This window comes from Balaenoptera acutorostrata, chromosome 12 (assembly GCF_949987535.1).
Source record: "Balaenoptera acutorostrata chromosome 12, mBalAcu1.1, whole genome shotgun sequence".
Taxonomy (NCBI): domain Eukaryota; kingdom Metazoa; phylum Chordata; class Mammalia; order Artiodactyla; family Balaenopteridae; genus Balaenoptera; species Balaenoptera acutorostrata.
The window spans coordinates 2328871-2348710 of NC_080075.1; the positions used below are offsets into that span (position 1 = coordinate 2328871).

Consider the following 19840-nt stretch of genomic DNA (forward strand, 5'->3'; position numbering starts at 1 on the left):
CACTTGGTGTAATGCCTTGAGGATCCAGCAGTGTTGCCGCAGATGGCAGGATTTCCATCTTTTTATGGCTGAATCATATTCCATTGCGTATATACACCACGTCTTCTTTACCCATTCATCCGTCAGTGGACACTCAGCTTGCTTCTGTATCCTGGCTATTGTGAATAGTGCCGCAGTGAACATAGAGGTACATGTATCCTTTGGAATTAGTGTTCTCATTGCCTTTGGATAAATACCCCGGAGTGGAATTGCTGGATCGTGTGGTAGTTCTGTTTTTAATTTTTTGAGGAACCTCCGTACCGCTTTCCGTAGCGGCTGCACCAGTTTACATTCCCACCAACAGTGAGTGAACCAGGGTTCCCTTTTCTCCACACCCTCACCAACGTCTGTTATCGCTTATCTTTTTTGATAATTGTTACAGTCATATTTAATGACTTTATGATTTCATCACGTGAATGGCTATATTATAATTTATATAATAGTTCCCCAATTGTAATGTATTTTGGTTTATTCTTTTTTTTTAAATTATAAATAAGGCCGTGACTTGTGAAGGCAGCTTTCTTGTGTGTATACTTATTTCATGAGGGTAATCCTCAAAAGTAAGATCACATGGTCCAAAGGCATAAACATTCTTTGTTTTTTAATGAGTTATGAATACAGTACAGCTTCATTTTAATTTCTCCCATTTCTTGCTTACTTGACACTTTCTACTTATTTATTGCTTATCTTTTTGATCATAGTTTCTTCTTGTATTTGAAGAGGGCTATGCTTTTATGGTTTCATCATTCCCCTTGTTCACAATGGGGATCTCTTGCAAAGAGCATGATTTTGGACACTGAGATCTCTGCAGTAAACGTTTATTAGCCCCCCGCTGGGTGTCGGCAGATGCAGTGAGAACATGCCTAGGGTCGCCCCTCACCTCAGGGCCTTCCCAAGCTCACAGAATTGCCAGCCCCGGACTCCAGGGTGTGTGTGTGTTTGCTCCCTGCTTTCCCCAGCATCTGGTGGCACCTGAGCACGCCTGGCCTCAGGAGCTGTGCATCACTGGGGGAGTGGTCACGTGGGGGCCGTGTCGGCATGCGGACAGAGCTTTAGCGACACCGTTCTCTGTGGGCGTCTCTCTGTGAGGTGCCCTCTGGTCAGTAACTTCAAGTGCGTGTCGTGGTCTAGTGTGTCTGTAAAGTCACCCCTGGTAAAATCCACTGCGGCAGCCAGACTGGTTTAGACGCGGTTACTCAGGTGTCTGCCGTCAAGGAGGTGGCCCAGCAGACGAGGCTGTGATATAGGGGAGCTGGGTGAGGGCTGAGAGAGAGGACGGCCACGGGGTCAGGCCATCCTGTAGCTTCTCTGGGTCTCGGTCTCATCGACATTTGAGGAGGAGAGGTTGGACTGAGCCCTGGGATCTCTTTTATTCTTGCAGTTCTTTGATTCCCGCGACTGGCTCTTCCTCAAAGGCTGGGGACGTACTGCATTATCAAAGCACGTGCACCATGGCACTCCAGGCCCCAAAAGGTTATGCCAGAGTTAGGGGTATATAGGATCATCTTTTCGCTTATGTTTAGTCGCACTTACTGTTTTATTTATGTAGGTATGTATGTATGTATGTATTCTTGGCCGCACCGTGCAGCATGCAGGGTCTTAGTGCCCCGACCAGGGATCGAACCTGCACCCCCTGCAGTGGAAGCACGGAGTCCTAACTGCTGGACCGCCAGGGAAGTCCCAGGACTTACTATTTTGGAAGTGTGCATTTTATTGTCTTCGTGAGCTATAGTTTTCATAGCCAACTTTAAGATATTGGTTAAAAATTAATATTGTATTAGTTGGAGAACTTAAATATTGACTTTTCCTTTTTCTTTCTCTTACAGCTATTTGGGGCAACTTGGTTAACATGAGGTAATTGTTTTTAATAACTCGGCTGTTATGTTTGGGTTGAAAGGACACATGTCATTGTTACATATACACCCTGATTGAGGACGATGTCAAAGTGGACCTGAGCTTCTTGCTGTTCACACGTCCAGCTCGTCTTCTCTCCTGGGGTGCTCTGGAGGACGCCCTGGTTATCACGCTGACCCGAGTCCAGCTCAGACATGACGGTGGATCTCGCGGCAGCCGTGGCGGCTCCTTGGTGGTGCCCGCCTCAGGCCTTCCCGGCCTCGTAGGCAGAAGAGGGTGGACCTGAGCTTTCAGCCTCCTGAAATGTTAATGGCATTCCTGGGCGGCTTGAGCAGAGCCCTCAGGGGCACCCTTCCAAAGCCTCTTAGGGAAACCGAGGCTGCCCTCACCCCCAGGAGCAGACCAGTGGGTGCTTGAGACCACTGTCCGTCCCGGGGAGGGAGGGCCCGAGGACCTTCTGGCCTGAGTGAGCATTATTTGTGCTGCTCAACAGAGCATGAGGGACACTTGTAAAAGTCCAATCCTTGTGTCAGTATTCTTAAAAAAAAAAAAAAAAAAAAAAAATCAGCGAAAGTAATAAGCATTCACTGTAAAAACAAATTTGGTACCGTGAGTACAGTTTTACATTTAAAGAAAAATCCCCTCCACTTTGTATTTCTTGATGTGACAGTCAAAGAGCAGCAGTGGCATTGCGGTGACAGCAGGTTTGGGAAGTCAGCGCAGCTGCGGGCAGCCGGGGAGGGTAGCTCTGCCCCCCCTGGGCTCTTCCCGTCCAGCGGGGCTTGCAGGGCGGCTGGGGCCCTGTTGACCCAGTTCCTCCCACCGGGGCTGGTGTGTGTATCCTGACAGAGGCCCCTGTGTGTGGCTGGAGGGCTGCTCAGGTCCCATTAAAGGAGCTCTGTCTTTGCACTTGGAAAAACTCCATTTTGCATTAAATCCCAGGAAAGCCCAGCAGAGAAACTTGTACTCCCTATAGACACACTTCCTGCCTCTAATTTAAAATCCTGTGTTGGGTAGAATGTGAAAGTGAGATGGTCTCAGTTTAACAGAAACGCCCCGTAAGGTGTGGTGAGCCTGGGGTACGGGGTAGTTTAACAGAAACACCCCGTAAGGAGGTGGTGAGCCTGGGGTGCGGGGCTGAGGAGCTACCCCCAGCCCCCTCCTTCCCCGCCGGCTGTCTGGTCCCCGGTCTCCCATCCTGGGGGGTGGGTGCCCGGGACGGGTTCTTGGGGAGGAGGGGGTGACGTGCAGCCTTCGGCTTGTGTTGTGGTGATTTGGTCAGAAATACACCTTGGAGTCACAAAGCCTTTCAATTGTTCTCAGTTTTGTAGTTTTCTACTCAACAGGTCCATCCAGGAAAACGGTGAACTCAAGATTGAAAGCAAGATTGAAGAGGTTAGTCTCTTTTCCAGAGTTTGCTCCTCCTTTTCCTGCTTATTTGTCCACTTCAGTCCCTTTGCTTGCGCTGGTGTCTTTATTGTGGCCGCTTGATGCCGACCTGTGATTCTGAAACCCTCTCGCCAGAAATCATTCCCTCGTTGAAGAAGAGGCTTTCTGTTCGTTAGGCTCTGGCCGCACCTCTGTGTCAGCATTTGTCCGTCTGTAAAGGCGCAGTGTGTTAAGTTCTGCCCTACAGGCACGATGGATTTACGCTCTTATGTGACTTTTCAGGGGAGCCTTTCTGGCTTCCTTAGAGGAACGGCAGTGAGAACCGTCCCCAGGGATGGGGGCAGGGCCGGCCTCCACTCACCTGAGCAGGTGCCAACAGGAAGCACGGCCCGACTCGTTTGCGAGGACCCGGGGACACACAGAGCAGGGCGGGCGCACGAGCGGAGGGGAGGCTGCCGCCTGCCTCACTGAAAGCCGGCAGCTCTAGCCCACTTCACACCTTCTGGTTAAAATAATTGCTCGTGTTTTAGTCCAGTGTCGGTGCAGACAGACTGTTGTAATATGGGCTGTGGGAGGACTGGGGGCCACTCGCTGTGATGTGGAGGCACGTGCCGGTCGTCCTGTGCAGCCCCGGCCCTGGCCCGCGAACACGGTGGACACACGGCCTGCGAGGCAGGCGCGGTGCTGAGGGCAGGCGACACAGTGGGGGCAGCACCCGGGGGTCCTCTCTCTCACCTGAAGAGAAGCGGGGGTGGTGATCGCCTGTTTTCACGAGCCTGAACCACCTTTGACGTTGCCCGTGAGGTCGGGAAGGACAAAGGTGAATTTCCTGAGAGCTTAGGCGTCTCTGGAGTAAGAGATTCCAGCACGCGGTTCAGCATCTCGATTCTAGGATTGTGAGTCACGGGGTCTGACTTAACCTCGAGCTGTAGGTGAATCGTAGAAGGAATTAAAATCTGTTTCACATCACGCCCTGTCCGTCGGGAACATCAGAGTGGGTGAACGTGGCGGAGGACTGGGTTTCTGCTTTAAAACTGATACTGGTTGTTTTCGTTTTAGATTGTTGAACCACTAAGAGAGAAAATCAGAGATTTGGAAAAAAGGTATGTGTGCTTTTTCTTCTGTGTCTAAGAAAATACTTATATCTTACTGATCTTAGAAGGTCAATATCTAATGTCAGTTCATCTCAGCTGAGTAATTAACTCTAATTACAAAGATACAAGGCACTTTGAAGACAGGGACTTTTCCATGAGAACGTCAATTTTTACTCTAAAATTCGGATGCAGTGCTTTTAGATCTTTTTTTCCTTTGGTCATTAAAAACTATTTCTGATGAAAGCTATGGGTTCTCTCTAGAAAAAAAATTTATTTAAATGATTTTTTTAACGTCTTTATTGGAATATAATTGCTTTACAATGCTGTGTTAGTTTCTGCTGTATAATAGAGTGAATCAGCTAAATGCATACGTATATCCCCATATCCCCTCCCTCTTGCGTCTCCCTCCCACCATCCCTATCCCACCCCTCTAGGTGGTCACAAAACACTGAGCTGATCTCCCTGTGCTATGCGGCTGCTTCCCACTAGCTAGCTATTTTACATTTGGTAGCGTACATGTGTCCATGCCACTCTCTCACTTCGTCTCAGCTTACCATTCCCCCTCCCCGTGTCCTCAAGTCCATTCTCTATGTCTGAGTCTTTATTCCTGTCTGCCCCTAGGTTCTTCAGAACCTTTTTTTTTTTTTTAGGTTCCATATATATGTGTTAGCATTACGGTATTTGTTTTTCTCTTTCTGACTTACTTTACTCTGTATGATAGACCCTAGGTCCATCCACCTCACTACAAGTAACTCAATTTCATTTCTCTTTATGGCTGAGTAATATTCCATTGTATATATGTGCCACATCTTCTTTATCCATTCATCTGTCGATGGACACTTAGGTCGCGTCCATGTCCTGGCTATTGTAAATAGTGCTGCAGTGAACATTGTGGTACATGACTCTTTTTGAATGATGGTTTTCTCAGCGTATATGCTCAGTAGTGGGATTGCTGGGTCGTATGGTAGTTCTATTTTTAGTTTTTTAAGGAACCTCCATACTGTTCTCCATAGTGGCTATATCAGTTTACATTCCCATCAACAGTGCAAGAGGGTTCCCTTTTCTCCACACCCTCTCCAGCATTTACTGTTTGTAGATTTTTTGATGATGCCCATTCTGACAGGTGTGAGGTGATACCTCATTGTGGTTTTGATTTGCATTTCTCTAATGATTAGTGATGTTGAGCATCCTTTCATGTGTTTGTTGGCCGTCTGTATATCTTCTTTGGAGAAATGTCTATTTAGGTTTTCTGCCCATTTTTGGATTGGGTTGTTTGTTTTTTTGATATTGAGCTGCATGAGCTGCTTGTGTATTTTTGAGATTAATCCTTTGTCAGTTGCTTCGTTTGCAAATATTTTTTCCCATTCTGAGGGTTGTCTTTTCGTCTTGTTTGTAGTTTCCTTTGCTTTGCAGAAGCTTTTAAGTTTCATTAGGTCCCATTTGTTTATTGTTTTTATTTACAGTACTCTAGGAAGTGGATCAAAAAAGATCTTGCTGTTATTTATGTCATAGAGTGTTCTGCCTATGTTTTTCTCTAAGAGTTTTATAGTGTTTGGCCTTAACATTTAGGTCTTTAATCCATTTTGAGTTTATTTTTGTGTATGGTATTAGAAATTGTTCTAATTTCATTCTTTTGCATGTAGCTGTCCAGTTTTCCCAGCACCACTTGTTGAAGTGGCTGTCTTCTCCATTGTATACTCTTGCCTCCTTTATCAAAGATAAGGTGACCATATGTGCATGGGTTTATCTCTGGGCTTTCTATCCTGTTCCATCGATCTATATTTCTGTTTTTGTGCCAGTACCGTACTGTCTTGATTACTGTAGCTTTGTAGTATAGTCTGAAATCCGGGAGCCTGATTGCTCCAGCTCCATTTTTCTTTCTCAGGATTGCTTTGGCTATTCAGGGTCTTTTGTGCTTCCATACGAATTGTGAAATTTTTTGTTCTAGTTCTGTGAAAAATGCCATTGGTAGTTTGATAAGGATTGCATTGAATCTGTAGATTGCTTTGGGTAGTAGAGTCATTTTCACAATGTTGATTCTTCCAATCCAAGAACATGGTATATCTCTCCATCTGTTTGTATCATCTTGAATTTCTTTCATCAGTGTCTTATAGTTTTCTGCATCCTGGTCTTTTTTCTCCTTAGGTAGGTTTATTCCTAGGTATTTTATTCTTTTTGTTGCAGTGGTAAATGAGAGTGTTTCCTTCATTTCTCTTTCAGATTTTTCATCATTTGTGTATAGGCATGCAAGAGATTTCTGTGCATTAATTTTGTATCCTGCTACTTTACCAAATTCATTGATTAGCTCTAGTAGTTTTCTGGTGGCATCTTTAGGATTCTCTATGTATAGTATCATGTCATCTGCAAACAGTGACAGCTTTACTTCTTCTCCGATTTGGATTCCTTTTATTTCTTTTTCTTCTCTGATTGCTGTGGCTAAAGCTTCCAAAACTATGTTGAATAATAGTGGTGAGAGTGGACAATCTTGTATTGTTCCTGATCTTAGAGGAAATTGTTTCAGTTTTCACCATTGAGAACGATTTTGTCTGTGGGTTTGTCATATATGGCCCTTATTATGTTGAGGTAAGTTCCCTTTATGCCTACTTTCTGGAGAGTTTTTATCATAAATGAGTGTTGAATTTTGTCAAGCTTTTTCTGCATCTGTTGAGATGATCATATGGTTTTTATCCTTCAATTTGTTAATATGGTGTATCACATTGATTTGCATGTATTAAAGAATCCTTGCATTCCTGAGATCAACCCCACTGGATCATGGTGTATGTTCCTTTTAATGTGTTGTTGGATTCTGTTTGCTAGTATTTTGTTGAGGATTTTTGCATCTATGTTCATCAGTGATATTGGCCTGTAGTTTTCTTTCTTTGTGACATCTTTGGTTTTGGTATCAGGGTGATGGTGGCCTTGTAGAATGAGTTTGGGATTGTTCCTCCCTCTGCTATATTTTGGAAGAGTTTGAGAAGGATAGGTGTTAGCTCTTCTCTAAATGTTTTAATAGAATTCACCTGTGCAGCCATCTGGTCCTGGGCTTTTGTTTGTTGGCAGATTTTTAATCACAGTTTCTGTTTCAGTGCTGTGATTGGTCTGTTTATATTTTGTATTTCTTCCTGGTTCAGTCTTGGGAGGTTGTGCTTTTCTAAGAATTTGTCCATTTCTTCCAGGTTGTCCATTTTATTAACATATAGTTGCTTGTAGTAATCTCATGATCCTTTGTATTTCTGCAGTGTCAGTTGTTACTTGTCCTTTTTCATTTCTAATTCTATTGATTTGAGTCTTCTCCCTTTTTTTCTTTTTCTTTTTTTTTTCCTTGATGCGTGGCTAATGGTTTCCAATTTTGTTTATCTTCTCAGAGAACCAGCTTTTAGTTTTATTGATCTTTGCTATTGTTTCCTTCATTTCTTTTTCATTGATTTCTGATCTGATCTTTATGATTTCTTTCCTTTTGCTAACTTTCGGGTTTTTTTGTTCTTCTTTCTCTAATTGCTTTAGGTGTAAGGTTAGGTCGTTTATTTGAGATTTTTCTTGTTTCTTGAGGAAGGATTGTATTGCTATAAACTTCCCTCTTAGAACTGCTTTTGCTGTATCCCATAGGTTTTGGGTCATCGTGTTTTCTTTGTCATTTGTTTCTAGGTATTTTTTGATTTCCTCTTTGATTTTCTTCAGTGATCTCTTGCTTATTTAGTAACGTATTGTTTAGCCTCCATGTGTTTGTGTTTTTTACGTTTTTTTCCCTGTAATTGATTTCTAATCTCATAGCGTTGTGGTCAGAAAAGATGCTTGATATGATTTCGATTTTCTTAAATTTACTGAGGCTTGATTTGTGACCCAAGATATGGTCTATCCTGGGGAATGTTTCATGAGCACTTGAGAAGAAAGTGTATTGTGTTGTTTTTGGGTGGAATGTCCTATAAATATCAATTAAGTCCATCTTGTTTAATGTATCATTTAAAGCTTGTGTTTCCTTATTTATTTTCATTTTGGATGATCTATCCATTGGTGAAAGTGGGGTGTTAAAGTCCCCTACTGTGATTGTGTTACTGTTGATTTCCCCTTTTATGGCTGTTAACATTTGCCTTATGTATTGAGGTGTTCCTGTGTTGGGTGCATAAATATTTACAATAGTTATGTCTTCTTGGATTGATTCCTTGATCATTATGTAGTGTCCTTCTTTGTCTCTTGTAATAGTCTTTATTTTAAAGTCTATTTTGTCTGATATGAGTATTGCTACTTCAGCTTTCTTTTGATTTCCATTTGAACGGAATATCTTTTTCCATCCCCTCACTTTCAGTCTGTATGTGTCCCTAGGTCTGAAGTGGGTCTCTTGTAGGCAGCATATATACGGGTCTTGTTTTTGTATCCATTCAGCAAGCCTGTGTCTTTTGGTTGGAGCATTTAATCCATTCACGTTTAAGGTAATTATTGATATGTATGTTCCTATTACCATTTTCTTAATTGTTTTGTTTTTGTTTTTGTAGGTCTTTTCCTTCTCTTGTGTTTCCTGCCTAGAGAAGTTCCTTTAGCATTTGTTGTAAAGCTGGTTTGGTGGTGCTGAATTCTCTTAAGTTTTGCTTGTCTGTAAAGGTTTTAATTTCTCCTTCGAATCTGAATGAGATCTTTGCTGGGTAGAGTAATATTGGTTGTAGGTTTTTCCCTTTCATTACTTTAAATATATCCTGCCACTCCCTTCTGGCTGGCAGAGTTTCTGTTGAAAGATCAGCTGTTAACCTTACGGAGATTCCCTTGTATGTTATTTGTTGCTTTTCCCTTGCTGCTTTTAATATTTTTGCTTTGTGTTTACCTGTTGATAGTTTGATTAATATGTGTTTCAGTGTGTTTCTCTTTGGGTTTATCCTGTATGGACTCTCTGTGCTTCCTGGACTTGAGTGGCTATTTCCTTTCCCATGTTAGGGAAGTTTTCAACTATAATCTGTTCAGATATTTTCTCAGACCCTTTCCTTTTCTCTTCTTCTTCTGGGACCCCTGTAATTCAAATGTTGGTGCGTTTAATATTGTCCTAGAGGTCTCTGAGACTGTCCTCAATTCTTTTCATTCTTTTGTCTTTATTCTGCTCTGCAGTAGTTATTTCCACTATTTTATCTTCCAGCTCACTTATCCGTTCTTCTGCCTCAGTTATTCTGCTATTGGTTCCTTCTAGAGTATTTTTAATTTCTGTTATTGTGTTGTTCATCACTGTTTGTTTGCTCTTTAGTTCTTCTAGGTCCTTGTTCAATGTTTCTTGTATTTTCCTCATTCTGTTTCTGAGATTTTGGATCATCTTTACTATCATTACTCTGAATTCTTTTTCAGGTAGGTTGCCTATTTCGTCTTCATTTATTTGGTCTTGTAGGTTTTTACCTTGCTCCTTCGTCTGTGACATATTTTTTTGTCATTTCCTTTTTTTTTTTTAATGGGTGGGGCTGTATTCCTGTCTTAGTGGTTGTTTGGCCTGAGGTGTCCAGCACTGGAGTTTGCAGGCAGTTGGATAGAGCTGGGTCTTGGTGCTGAGATGAGATCCTCTGGGAGGCCTCACTCCGATTGTTATTCCCTGGGGTCTGAGGTTCTCTGTTAGTCCAGCGGTTTGGACTCGGAGCTCCCACCACAGGAGCTTGGGCCCAGCCTCTGGCCTGGGAACTGAGATCCCTCAAGCCAGTTGCTGGGGGTTCCTCCCGCCCCCTTAGGTGTCTGTGGCCCCCAACTCGTGCCTGGTAGGTGCCCTAGTTGTGTGGAGACACAAAGTTAATTGTTTTTTTTTCAGAAGTCTTCCTGAAGCCCGACCCCAGAACCTGTGGGAAAGCCTTTCCTCTAAGGCCCTTTGTCAGTTTGATTTCTGCAACCCGTGACAATTCAGACAAATGTCCACATCAGTGTCATTGGTCCCCCCGCCAATAAAACTCCCAGATAGTCTGAATGTTGGCAGAAGGAAGGATGTAGGGGCGTTGAAAGCTTCCTTTCCCGAGCCCTGCGGACTTCTCAGCTCCTGCAGATTCGTGGCCCACGGTCTGAGGCCACGCCTGCCCTCTTCTGGCTCCAGCAGGTGGTCAGATGGTTTCTAGCACCTGTTGACCGGTCTCAGAGGATTCCAAAGCAGGAATGCCATTTGTTGGGCCTGGAACCCAGGCCCACGTGGAAGCACCATGGGATGTCAGGGATGGGGAGCCTGTGATTCGTCCCATTCAGTCATCTGTTTGCTTTTGTCCCCATACCACCAGTACATCGGGAAGTTTCCAGAACTGAGTCCAGGTGAATCGGCTGGGAGGGAGGAATGGTATTAGATGGTGGACACTCTTACTTGAATCCATTTCCAGAGGAAGGTCCTGGGTGCTGCTCATGCTTTGTCTTGGCTCCATCTCTGTCTTGGCCTCGGGCACAGGGAGCTCTCCCTTGAGTGTGTAGACAACTCCCAAGTGTCTGGGGTAACAGTCGGGGCTTAAGAGGTTTAAAAAAGAAAAGTGAAGACATTCATTCATGAAAGTTTGTATATTTTTTTTCCCCTGGGACGTGTTTGGACAATGTGTTTAGCCTTGTGTGAGCCCTTTATCAAGTCTAGAATAAGAAGGAAGCAATGGAGAGCAATTTTTTTTGATCTCGGTGTTTTCATTAAATGATCAAGGAGAAATGAGGATGGAGAAAATGAAAATTCATCAAACTAAATGTGTTCATTCACTCTCTTCTTGCCCTCAGCTGATAAGTTATATGCAGTCAGCAAGCTATCGATTTTAACTCTTAACTGGAGCAGACGTTGTTACTTGTTTTTTTGACTGATTCCATCACTAATAGAAGGCTGTTATTTGTGCTTTAATCTTTCTTGCCACTATTCGGTGCTGAAATGACACTGCCTGTAACATTTCATTGGATGGGAACCAGAAATCCTGCCTTCGATAGGACTGCTGTAATTTGAGGAATGTTAATTGAAGCTTTTTAAAAAATAAATTGTTTACAGTAAGAAGTAACCCACCACAAGTTTTACCTTGGCTGAAAAAGAAAGAAAAAATCTGCCCACCAGTGATCATTTTCTTTAGAGAATAACATGAACTTTCTTATGAAAAGAAAGTGAATCATTTAGGTAACTTTTCTAAGGCAGTGGCTTTACACACAGGAGCTCTTGAATTATGAGAATTATACAGTTCCCTTTGATACTTCTGTGATGTTCTTGTTCCTTTTAACTTGGGAAGAGAAGCACACGTATGACTGTAATCTTAAATAGTTTTCTGGTAACTCATTCCTGTGAAACCGTGAGAGTTCCCTGTAAGCTGGGCACCGAGGGTGAGTGCTCGCCCCGCGGCGTTGCTTTGCTGTGACTCAGCCTGAAAGGGTTCTGTCCCTCTAGTGGGTGAGCCACTCAGGCGACAGCTGGGCCCTGGTTACTGGGTGAGTCAGAAGGTCAGGTGCGGACGTGACCTTGTGGAAGTTGGAGGAGCTCTGTCTAGTTTCATTCCTCCTGACTTTGCGTGATAGGAATGTTCACACAGCCATCCCGACCCCGGCAGCATAAGAATGTCACTGGGAGGAAATACGTGATCGTCACTTGGGGGCAGAGGGGCCCCAAGAAATAGGGACACAGTTGACAGGTCCGCACCAGTTGGCACAGGGAGGCACGGGGGTCCGTGCCGTCCTAGCAGCCTGGGTCGTGGACTCCGCGGTGTTTTGTTTGTTTTGTTTCTAGAGAGTACTGACACCTGGGCCCCCCTCCCTGCAATGGTGCTCTTATTGGCCTAGCATGCAGACTGGGCTTTGGGGGTTTGCACATCTCCCCGAGTCATTCTAATGTACAGGCAAGTTTCATTTCTTTTCTTTCTTTCTATTTTTTTTTTCTTTAAATTTTATTGAAGTGTAGTGGATCGACAGTGTTGTGACTCTGGTCTTTGTGTCCTCCTAACCTCATGCTCCAGTTCCTGATAGTCGGCTTGCATGCTGTTTCATTCCATCTCCACATCTTTGAACATTCTTTGAATAGATAGCAGGTGATAATGCTAATTAAAATTCTGAGTAGAAGGACCTAGGCTCTCCTAACAAACAGGAAGGTTAGAGTGGGGAATGCGATAACTAAAGACTATAGGATCCATCTGGGGGGTAAGGAAAGGTCCGTTACGGAATTCACACTTCCTTCTGCCTTCTCGCCGCTTCTCACTCAGAAATGCAGGCTTCAGGTGGGCGGCCTCCCGACCCCGCCCCATGGCTGCTGTGTCCCCAGTGCAGGGCGTGGTCTGGAACAGGTGCTCCGGAAAAGGTGCCTGAGCACACGAATCCGTGGGTGAGCGACACCTGGGTAGGATTTTAAAGGGGCCCCGGCCTGAAAGAAGCCCACACCTCGCCCTTGCCCTGCCCACCCAGCTTGGGGCTCGGGGCTCAGCCCCTCGCACGGCCAGCTCGGTCACACGGCTGTCACCACAGCCTGGGGGTGCACACCCAGGAGGACCCTGGCTCCCACCTAGAGCTTTGTGCCCTGAGTCCTCAAAGCGAGGAACGAGGGCCGTGAGATCGTTTTTTAAAACTTTCAGTAACATGATCACCCATATGGAATCTGAAACTTGCTTGTTACACGTCGAAGAAAAACAGGGCACGAAAGCAGCCAGCGTTGCGTTTCTTAAATCAAGGGCTTATTAGCACACACTGTTTGAAGTGGTTTTCTTAGTCATCCTGCACCAGTGACTGTGTCAGGCGGCTGTGTCTGCTTCAGTTTTATTTCTTTTAAGGTTATTTCCTATAAGAAAACCGTTTGCTCTTCCTGCCTGGTGTAAATAGCATATCTGGTTTCATGTTAAGCTTTCATGCAGGCACTGTTCTAAGCTCACCACTTGGATGAAAATCGGTTTCAGTGGACAAATTGGTCACCTCCTCCTGGAGGCACGAGCCTTGTCCTGTGTTCCCTCTGCCCACTTCCATCCCAGGGTGCAGCCCTGGCCTGCCCTCCCCGTGACTCTCTCTAAAACCCTTCAGCCTGGAGGGGGTGAACCCTGGTGGGTGAAGGAAGGGAGGCGTCAGGACGGCCTGGAGGAGAAGCAGGCTGGTGGGCAGCGCGGGGAGGGTGGGATGGAGCTGAGTCAGCTGGGCCCGTGGATGCGGGGAGCTCAGACTGAGGCAGGAGCGGGGGTGTCGGGCCCGCGGAGAGCGGGGTACCGGGCAAGTGGGAGGGCTGCCCCGGCCCCGCTTCGTCAAGCGCTTACTGTGGTGCCCGGGTCCCAGGACGGCTTGCGGGCAGCCCTCTGGCTCGAGGGAGCAGGAAGCCCCGAGGTGCCCAGAGCGCCTGGGCGGTCTTGCCCCAGGGGTGTGGACGGGGTCACAGAACTGACACGGGAAGGCTGGTATTCTCACCGTCCCCTGGGCGTCTCCCAACTGCCTGCCTGTGTTTGGCGTCTGCATGGCGAACTTGACCTTTTGAGAGTCTGGAAGCTCCTACGGGGGGATCACGTGCACTGCCAACCCGCCCCAGCTCTGTTGTCAGCAAGCTTCACTCCTTCAGGAGATGGGAAGCACCTGCTTCAAGGTCTTCTGTCTGAGGACCTGTCCTGCTCCGTTAAGTTCAGCCACCGCTGAGGAGATGCGTTCCGCGTCCCGGCTGCGGGTGTGGAGGGCATGGAGACAGGGCCCCCGCCCAGCACATCTGCAGTTAAAATAATAACTCTAGAGCTGCTTTCTCCACATTTTTTTAAAAGCCCTTTTGTTTCTGACCGAATCACTTTAAGAGTGGATATTTCAAGTCTATATTTATCAACTCTCTTTTGACACTTTATATGTCTTTTATGCTGCCCCAGTCCTGGAACATCCGTGTGGGTTGGGGACTGGTGGCACCTTGATGGGGGCAAGAGGCATTGAAAGATAAGGTGAGACCCCAGACAGGTTCAGACGGACCACGGGGGGCAGAAAGGGCTGATGCCCAATCGCTTTGTCCAGGGCCCCCGGCTGGGTAGGGGAGGCTGGAATTGTGAGACTGCCCAAACAGGGGAAGAGTCTTACTTAACACCTTCTCTTCCTCTTGGGGGTACAGTCGGCAGGGCTGGGTCTGTGACTCCACACAGCCGATTTCTTCCTCCCAGGCCTGGGCACGGCATCTCGAGAACGCCACCCCTTCCGTGTTTTGTGTTCAGCTCTGGCTGCCGGTGGCTAGTACTTCCTGACGTTTTCCCTGCCCGGGGATAGCATCGCATGTCACACCTGTTTGATTGTAAACAAGGAGCAGGTTGATCTTGAACTCAGATTAACCAGTGCTTGCTTGGTTGCTGCAGATCTCATTTGGAGAAGAGAGGGGAGCAGACAGTAACAGTTCTCAAATCCGGCATTTGTTTTGGTGGCAAGTAGAGAAAATACTCACATGAGATGTTTGACTCTTTCTTTTATAATCTCTTTATGTTATACAGCTTCACCCAGAAATACCCGCCTGTAAAATTTTTATCAGAAAAGGACCGTAAAAGAATTTTGGTAAGTTTACACATCTGATTCATATTTGTAATCAAGGAATTTGCTTTTTAAATGAAAGTGTAATTCACAACCCATAAAAGTCACCGGTACAGTGTATACAGTTCAGCGTATACAGTGGTTTATGGTTTGTTCACAAAGTCCTGCACCAGCTCCACATCCTAATTCCAGAACATTTTATCGCCCAAAGAAACCCCTTAGCCATCAGCAGTCATTTCCCATCCCACCCCCCTGCCCCCCCCCCCCCCCCCCCAGCTCCTGGCAACCACGAGAATGACTTTCTGTCTCTATGGATTTGCCTATTTGGGGCATTTCAAATGATACAATGTGTGGTCTTTTCTTAAACTTCAATGTTTCCAAGGTTCATCCGTGCTGTAGACGAATCCGGGCTTCATTCCTTTTTAGAGCTGAATAATTCCATTGTGTGGTCGTACCACACTTTGGTTATGCAGTCATCAGTTGATGGGCATTTGGGGTTGTTTCTCCTTTGAGGTTATTGTGAATAATGCTGTTGTGAACATACGGGTGGGTACAAGTTTCTGTGGACATAGGTTTTCTCTCCTTTTGGGTATATGTACACCTAGGAGAGGAATTACCAGGTCGTATGGTGACCCTGTCTGTAACTTTCTGAGGAAATGTGAAACTTTCCGGAGCAGTGGTTTTTAAACCCTTTGCTGGTTCACACACCACCTTGATAAATAAACCGGGGGCTTCCTCGGCTAGTGGTCTCCTTGTTAAACGCGAATACAAATTCACCGGTGAAAGAACCCCATGTGCCTGCCATGCAGCAGAGTGTGTCCGAAGAGATCGGCACCTTTGCAGTTTGTAGAAGTGCCAGCTTTGTTGGGATATAATTCATGTACTGTGCAACTCACCCCCTAAAGTGTACAGTTCAGTCGTTTTTAGTACATTCACAGGGTTGTGCAACCATCATCGATTTCAGAACATTTCATCCCAAAAGAAACCCTGAGCCCGTGAGCAGTCACTCCCCATTTCCACAGCCGCTCCACCCCTAGGCAACCACGGATTTACTTTCTGTCTGTGGACATTTGCCAATTCTGGGTATTCATACAGGTGGAATAATGCACTATTTGGCCTTTTGTGACTGGCTAGCATGTTTTTAAGATTTATTCATGTTGCAGCATTTATCTGTACTTCATATCTTTTTATTACCAAATAATATTCCATTGTATGGATAGGACACATTTTATTTATCCATTTATCCTATGAGTCATGTGGCAGCTCTTTAAACTTCGGAGGAACTGCCAGACTGTTTGCCACGTTGGCTGCACCGTTTCACATCCCATGACATGCAGCAGTGTATGAGGAGTCCGATTTCTCCACGTCCTTGTCAACACTCGTCATTATAGGTCTTTATTTGTAGCCCTCCTCGTAGGTGTGAAGTGCTGTCTCATTGTGGTTTTTATTTGAGTTTCCTGATGGCTGATGATGTTGAGCATCTTTTCATGGGCTTATTGGCCATTTCTGTATCTTCCATGGAGAAATGTCTACTCAGACACTTAGCCCATTTTAAAATTGAGTTCTTTTTCTTTTCATTATTGAGTTCTTTATCCTAGATCAAAGTTTCTTATCAGATACATGATTTGCAAGTATTTTTTTCCCATTCTGTGGGTTGTCTTTTCGCTTTCTTGATGGTATTCTTTGAAGCACAAAAGTTTTAAATATCAATGAAGCTTATTTTTTCTTTTGTTCCTTGTGCTTTGGTGTCACATTTAAGAAGTCATAGCCTAGGGTCTTCCCTGGTGGCGCAGTGGTTAAGAATCCACCTGCCAATGCAGGGGACACGGGTTTGAGCCCTGGTCCGGGAAGACCCCACATGCCACAGAGCAGCTAAGCCCGTGCGCCACAGCTACTGAAGCCCATGCACCTAGAGCCCGCGAGCCACAACTGCTGAGCCCACATACCACAACTACTGAAGCCCGCGCACCTAGAGCCCATGCTCCGCAACAAGAGAAGCCACTGCAGTGAGAAGCCTGTGCACCACAACTACTGAGCCTGTGCTCTAGAGTCCGTGAGCCACAACTACTGAGCTCTGTGTGCCACAGCTCCTGAAGCCCACGCACCTAGAGCCCGTGCTCTGTAACAAGAGAAGCCACTGCAATGAGAAGCCCGCGCACCGCAATGAAGAGTAGCCCCTGCTCGCCGCAGCTAGAGAAAACCTGTGCACAGCAATAAAGACCCAAAGCAGCCAAAAATAAATAAATAAATTTATTAAAAAAAAAAAAAAAAGTCATAGCCTGATCCAAGGTCACAAAGATTTCCCCTGTGTTTTCCTAAGAGTTTTGCAGCTTTGGTGTCTCACATTTAGGTCTCTGATCCATTTTGTGTTCGTTTTTACGTATGGATTTAGATAAGGGTCTCCCATCCTTTTGCACGTGGCTGCCTAGTGGCCTAGCACTGTCGGCTGATGAGACTAATCGTGGCCTGTTGAATTGTCTTGCCACCCTTGTCACAAATGAACTGACTATAAATGTGAATGTTTATTTCTGGACTCTCTATTCTGTCTGTTGATCTATATGCCTATCCTTGTGCCAGTACCACCCTGCCTTGATCACTGTAGCTTTGCAGTAAGTTCTGAAACTGGGAATTGTGGGTCCTCCACCTTTGTTCTTCAAGATCATTTTGACTGTTCTGGACCCATTACAGTTCCTTCTGAATTTTAAGACCAGCCTGCCAGTTTCTCCAAAGAAGCCAGCTGAAATTCTTACAGAGACGCATGGAATCTGTAGGTCAGTTTGGGCAATATTGCCATCTTAACAGTATTGCCTTCTGGTTCTCGAACATGGGGTGTCTTTCCATTTATTTAGGTCTTCACTAGTTTCTTTTAACTTTTTTTTTTTTTTGTAGTTTTCAGAATACAAATTTTGCACTTTCTTTGTTAAATTTATTCTAAAATGTCTTATCCTTTTTGATGCTAGTATAAATTGAATTGTTTTGCCAGTTCCATTTTTTTAAAATTAATTTTTAAAAACATTTTATTATAGAAAACAATAAAAACAATAAAATATAAACAAAAATAGCAGTATAATGAACTCTTCTGAATCCATCATCCAGGTTCAACTCATAGTTAATCTTTTTTTTTTTTATTTCTGAGATATACATTTTAAAGTAATAACTAGAATTATGACTTACAACATTATACCAGAACATATAAGATTTTTAGAAATTTCATGTAATGTCTGAAACATTTATAGTAACATATTTCCATACAAATAACCCAATGAAAGTTTAGTATTAGTTGTTTTGTTTGTTTGTTTGTTTTTATACTGCAGGTTCTTGTTAGTCATCAATTTTATACACATCAGTGTATACATGTCAATCCCAATTGCCCAATTCAGCACACCACCATCCCCACCCCACCACAGTTTTCCCCCCTTGGTGTCCATATGTCCATTCTCTACATCTGTGTCTCAACTTCTGCCCTGCAAACTGGCTCATCTGTACCATTTTTCTAGGTTCCACATACATGCGTTAACATAATGATATTTGTTTTTCTCTTTCTGACTTACTTCACTCTGTATGACAGTCTCTAGATCTATCCACGTCTCAGCAAATGACTCAATTTCATTCCTTTTTATGGCTGAGTAATATTCCATTGTATATATGTACCACATCTTTATCCATTCATCTGTCGATGGGCATTTAGGTTGCTTCCATGACCTGGCTATTGTAAATAGTGCTGCAGTGAACATTGGGGTGCATGTGTCTTTTTGAATTATGGTTTTCTCTGGGTATACGCCCAGTAGTGGGATTGCTGGATCATATGGTAAATCTAATTTTAGTTTTTTAAGGAACCTCCATACTGTTCTCCATAGTGGCTGTATCAATTTACATTCCCACCAACAGTGCAAGAGGGTTCCCTTTTCTCCACACCCTCTCCAGCATTTGTTGTTTGTAGATTTTCTGATGATGCCCATTCTAACCGGTGTGAGGTGATACCTCATTGTAGTTTTGATTTGCATTTCTCTAATAATTAGTGATCTTGAGCATCTTTTCATGTGCTTCGTGGGAATCTGTATGTCTTCTTTGGAGAAATGTCTATTTAGGTCTTCTGCCCATTTTTGGATTGGGTTGTTTGTTTCTTTAACATTGAGCTGAATGAGCTGTTTATATATTTTGGGGATTAATCCTTTGTCCGTTGATTCATTTGCAAATATTTTCTCCCATTCTGAGGGTTGTCTTTTCGTCTTGTTTATGGTTTCCTTTGCTGTGCAAAAGCTTTTAAGTTTCATTAGGTCCCATTTGTTTATTTTTGTTTTTATTTCCATTACTGTAGGAGGTGGATCAAAAAAGATCTTGCTGTGATTGATGTCAAAGAGTGTTCTTCCTATGTTTTCCACTAAGAGTTTTATAGTGTCCGGTCTTACATTTAGGTCTCGAATCTATTTTGCGTTTATTTTTGTGTATGGTGTTAGGGAGTGTTCTAATTTCATTCTTTTACATGTAGCTGTCCAGTTTTCCCAGCACCACTTATTGAAGAGACTGTCTTTTCTCCATTGTATATCTTTGCCTCCTTTGTGATAGATTAGTTGACCATAGGTGCGTGGGTTTATCTCTGGGCTTTTTATCCTGTTCCACTGATCTATGTTTCTGTTTTTGTGCCAGTACCATATTGTCTTGATTACTGTAGCTTTGTAGTATAGTCTGGAGTCAGGGAGTCTGATTCCTCCAGCTCCGTTTTTTTCCTTCAAGACTGCTTTGGCTATTCGGGGTCTTTTTGTGTATCCATACAAATTTTAAGATGATTTGTTCTAGTTCTGTAAAAAATGCCATTGGTAATTTGATAGGGATTGCATTGAATCTAGATTGCTTTGGGTAGTATAGTCATTTTCACAATATTGATTCTTCCAATCCAAGAACATGGTATATCTCTCCACCTGTTGGTATCATCTTTAATTTCTTTCATCAGTGTCTTATAGTTTTCTGCATACAGGTCTTTTGTCTCCCTAGGTAGGTTTATTCCTAGATATTTTATTCTTTTTGTTGCAATGGTAAATGGGAGTGTTTCCATAATT

At 44.2% G+C, this 19840-nt stretch overlaps 1 protein-coding gene across 8 annotated transcripts in view; it reads left to right on the top strand.

Moving 5' to 3' along the window:
* UXS1 (UDP-glucuronate decarboxylase 1) overlaps positions 1 to 19840 on the top strand; it is a 79949-nt gene that overhangs the window by 14598 nt on the left and 45511 nt on the right. For 4 of the 8 annotated variants that reach the window (XR_009009896.1, XM_057558134.1, XM_057558135.1 and 1 more), the window contains exons 2-5: positions 1866 to 1893; positions 3225 to 3288; positions 4342 to 4385; positions 14747 to 14807. The exons of 1 other annotated variant lie outside the window; for it this stretch is intronic. Coding sequence is in view for 4 of the 7 variants with exons in the window: in XM_057558134.1 (XP_057414117.1) it covers positions 1866 to 1893; positions 3225 to 3288; positions 4342 to 4385; positions 14747 to 14807 (197 nt within the window). In the remaining 3 variants the exon portion in view is untranslated. Of the gene's footprint in view, positions 1 to 1865; positions 1894 to 3224; positions 3289 to 4341; positions 4386 to 14746; positions 14808 to 19840 lie in introns of those variants that run through there. 3 more of the 8 variants (XM_057558136.1, XM_057558140.1, XM_057558138.1) reach the window with 3 other exon arrangements.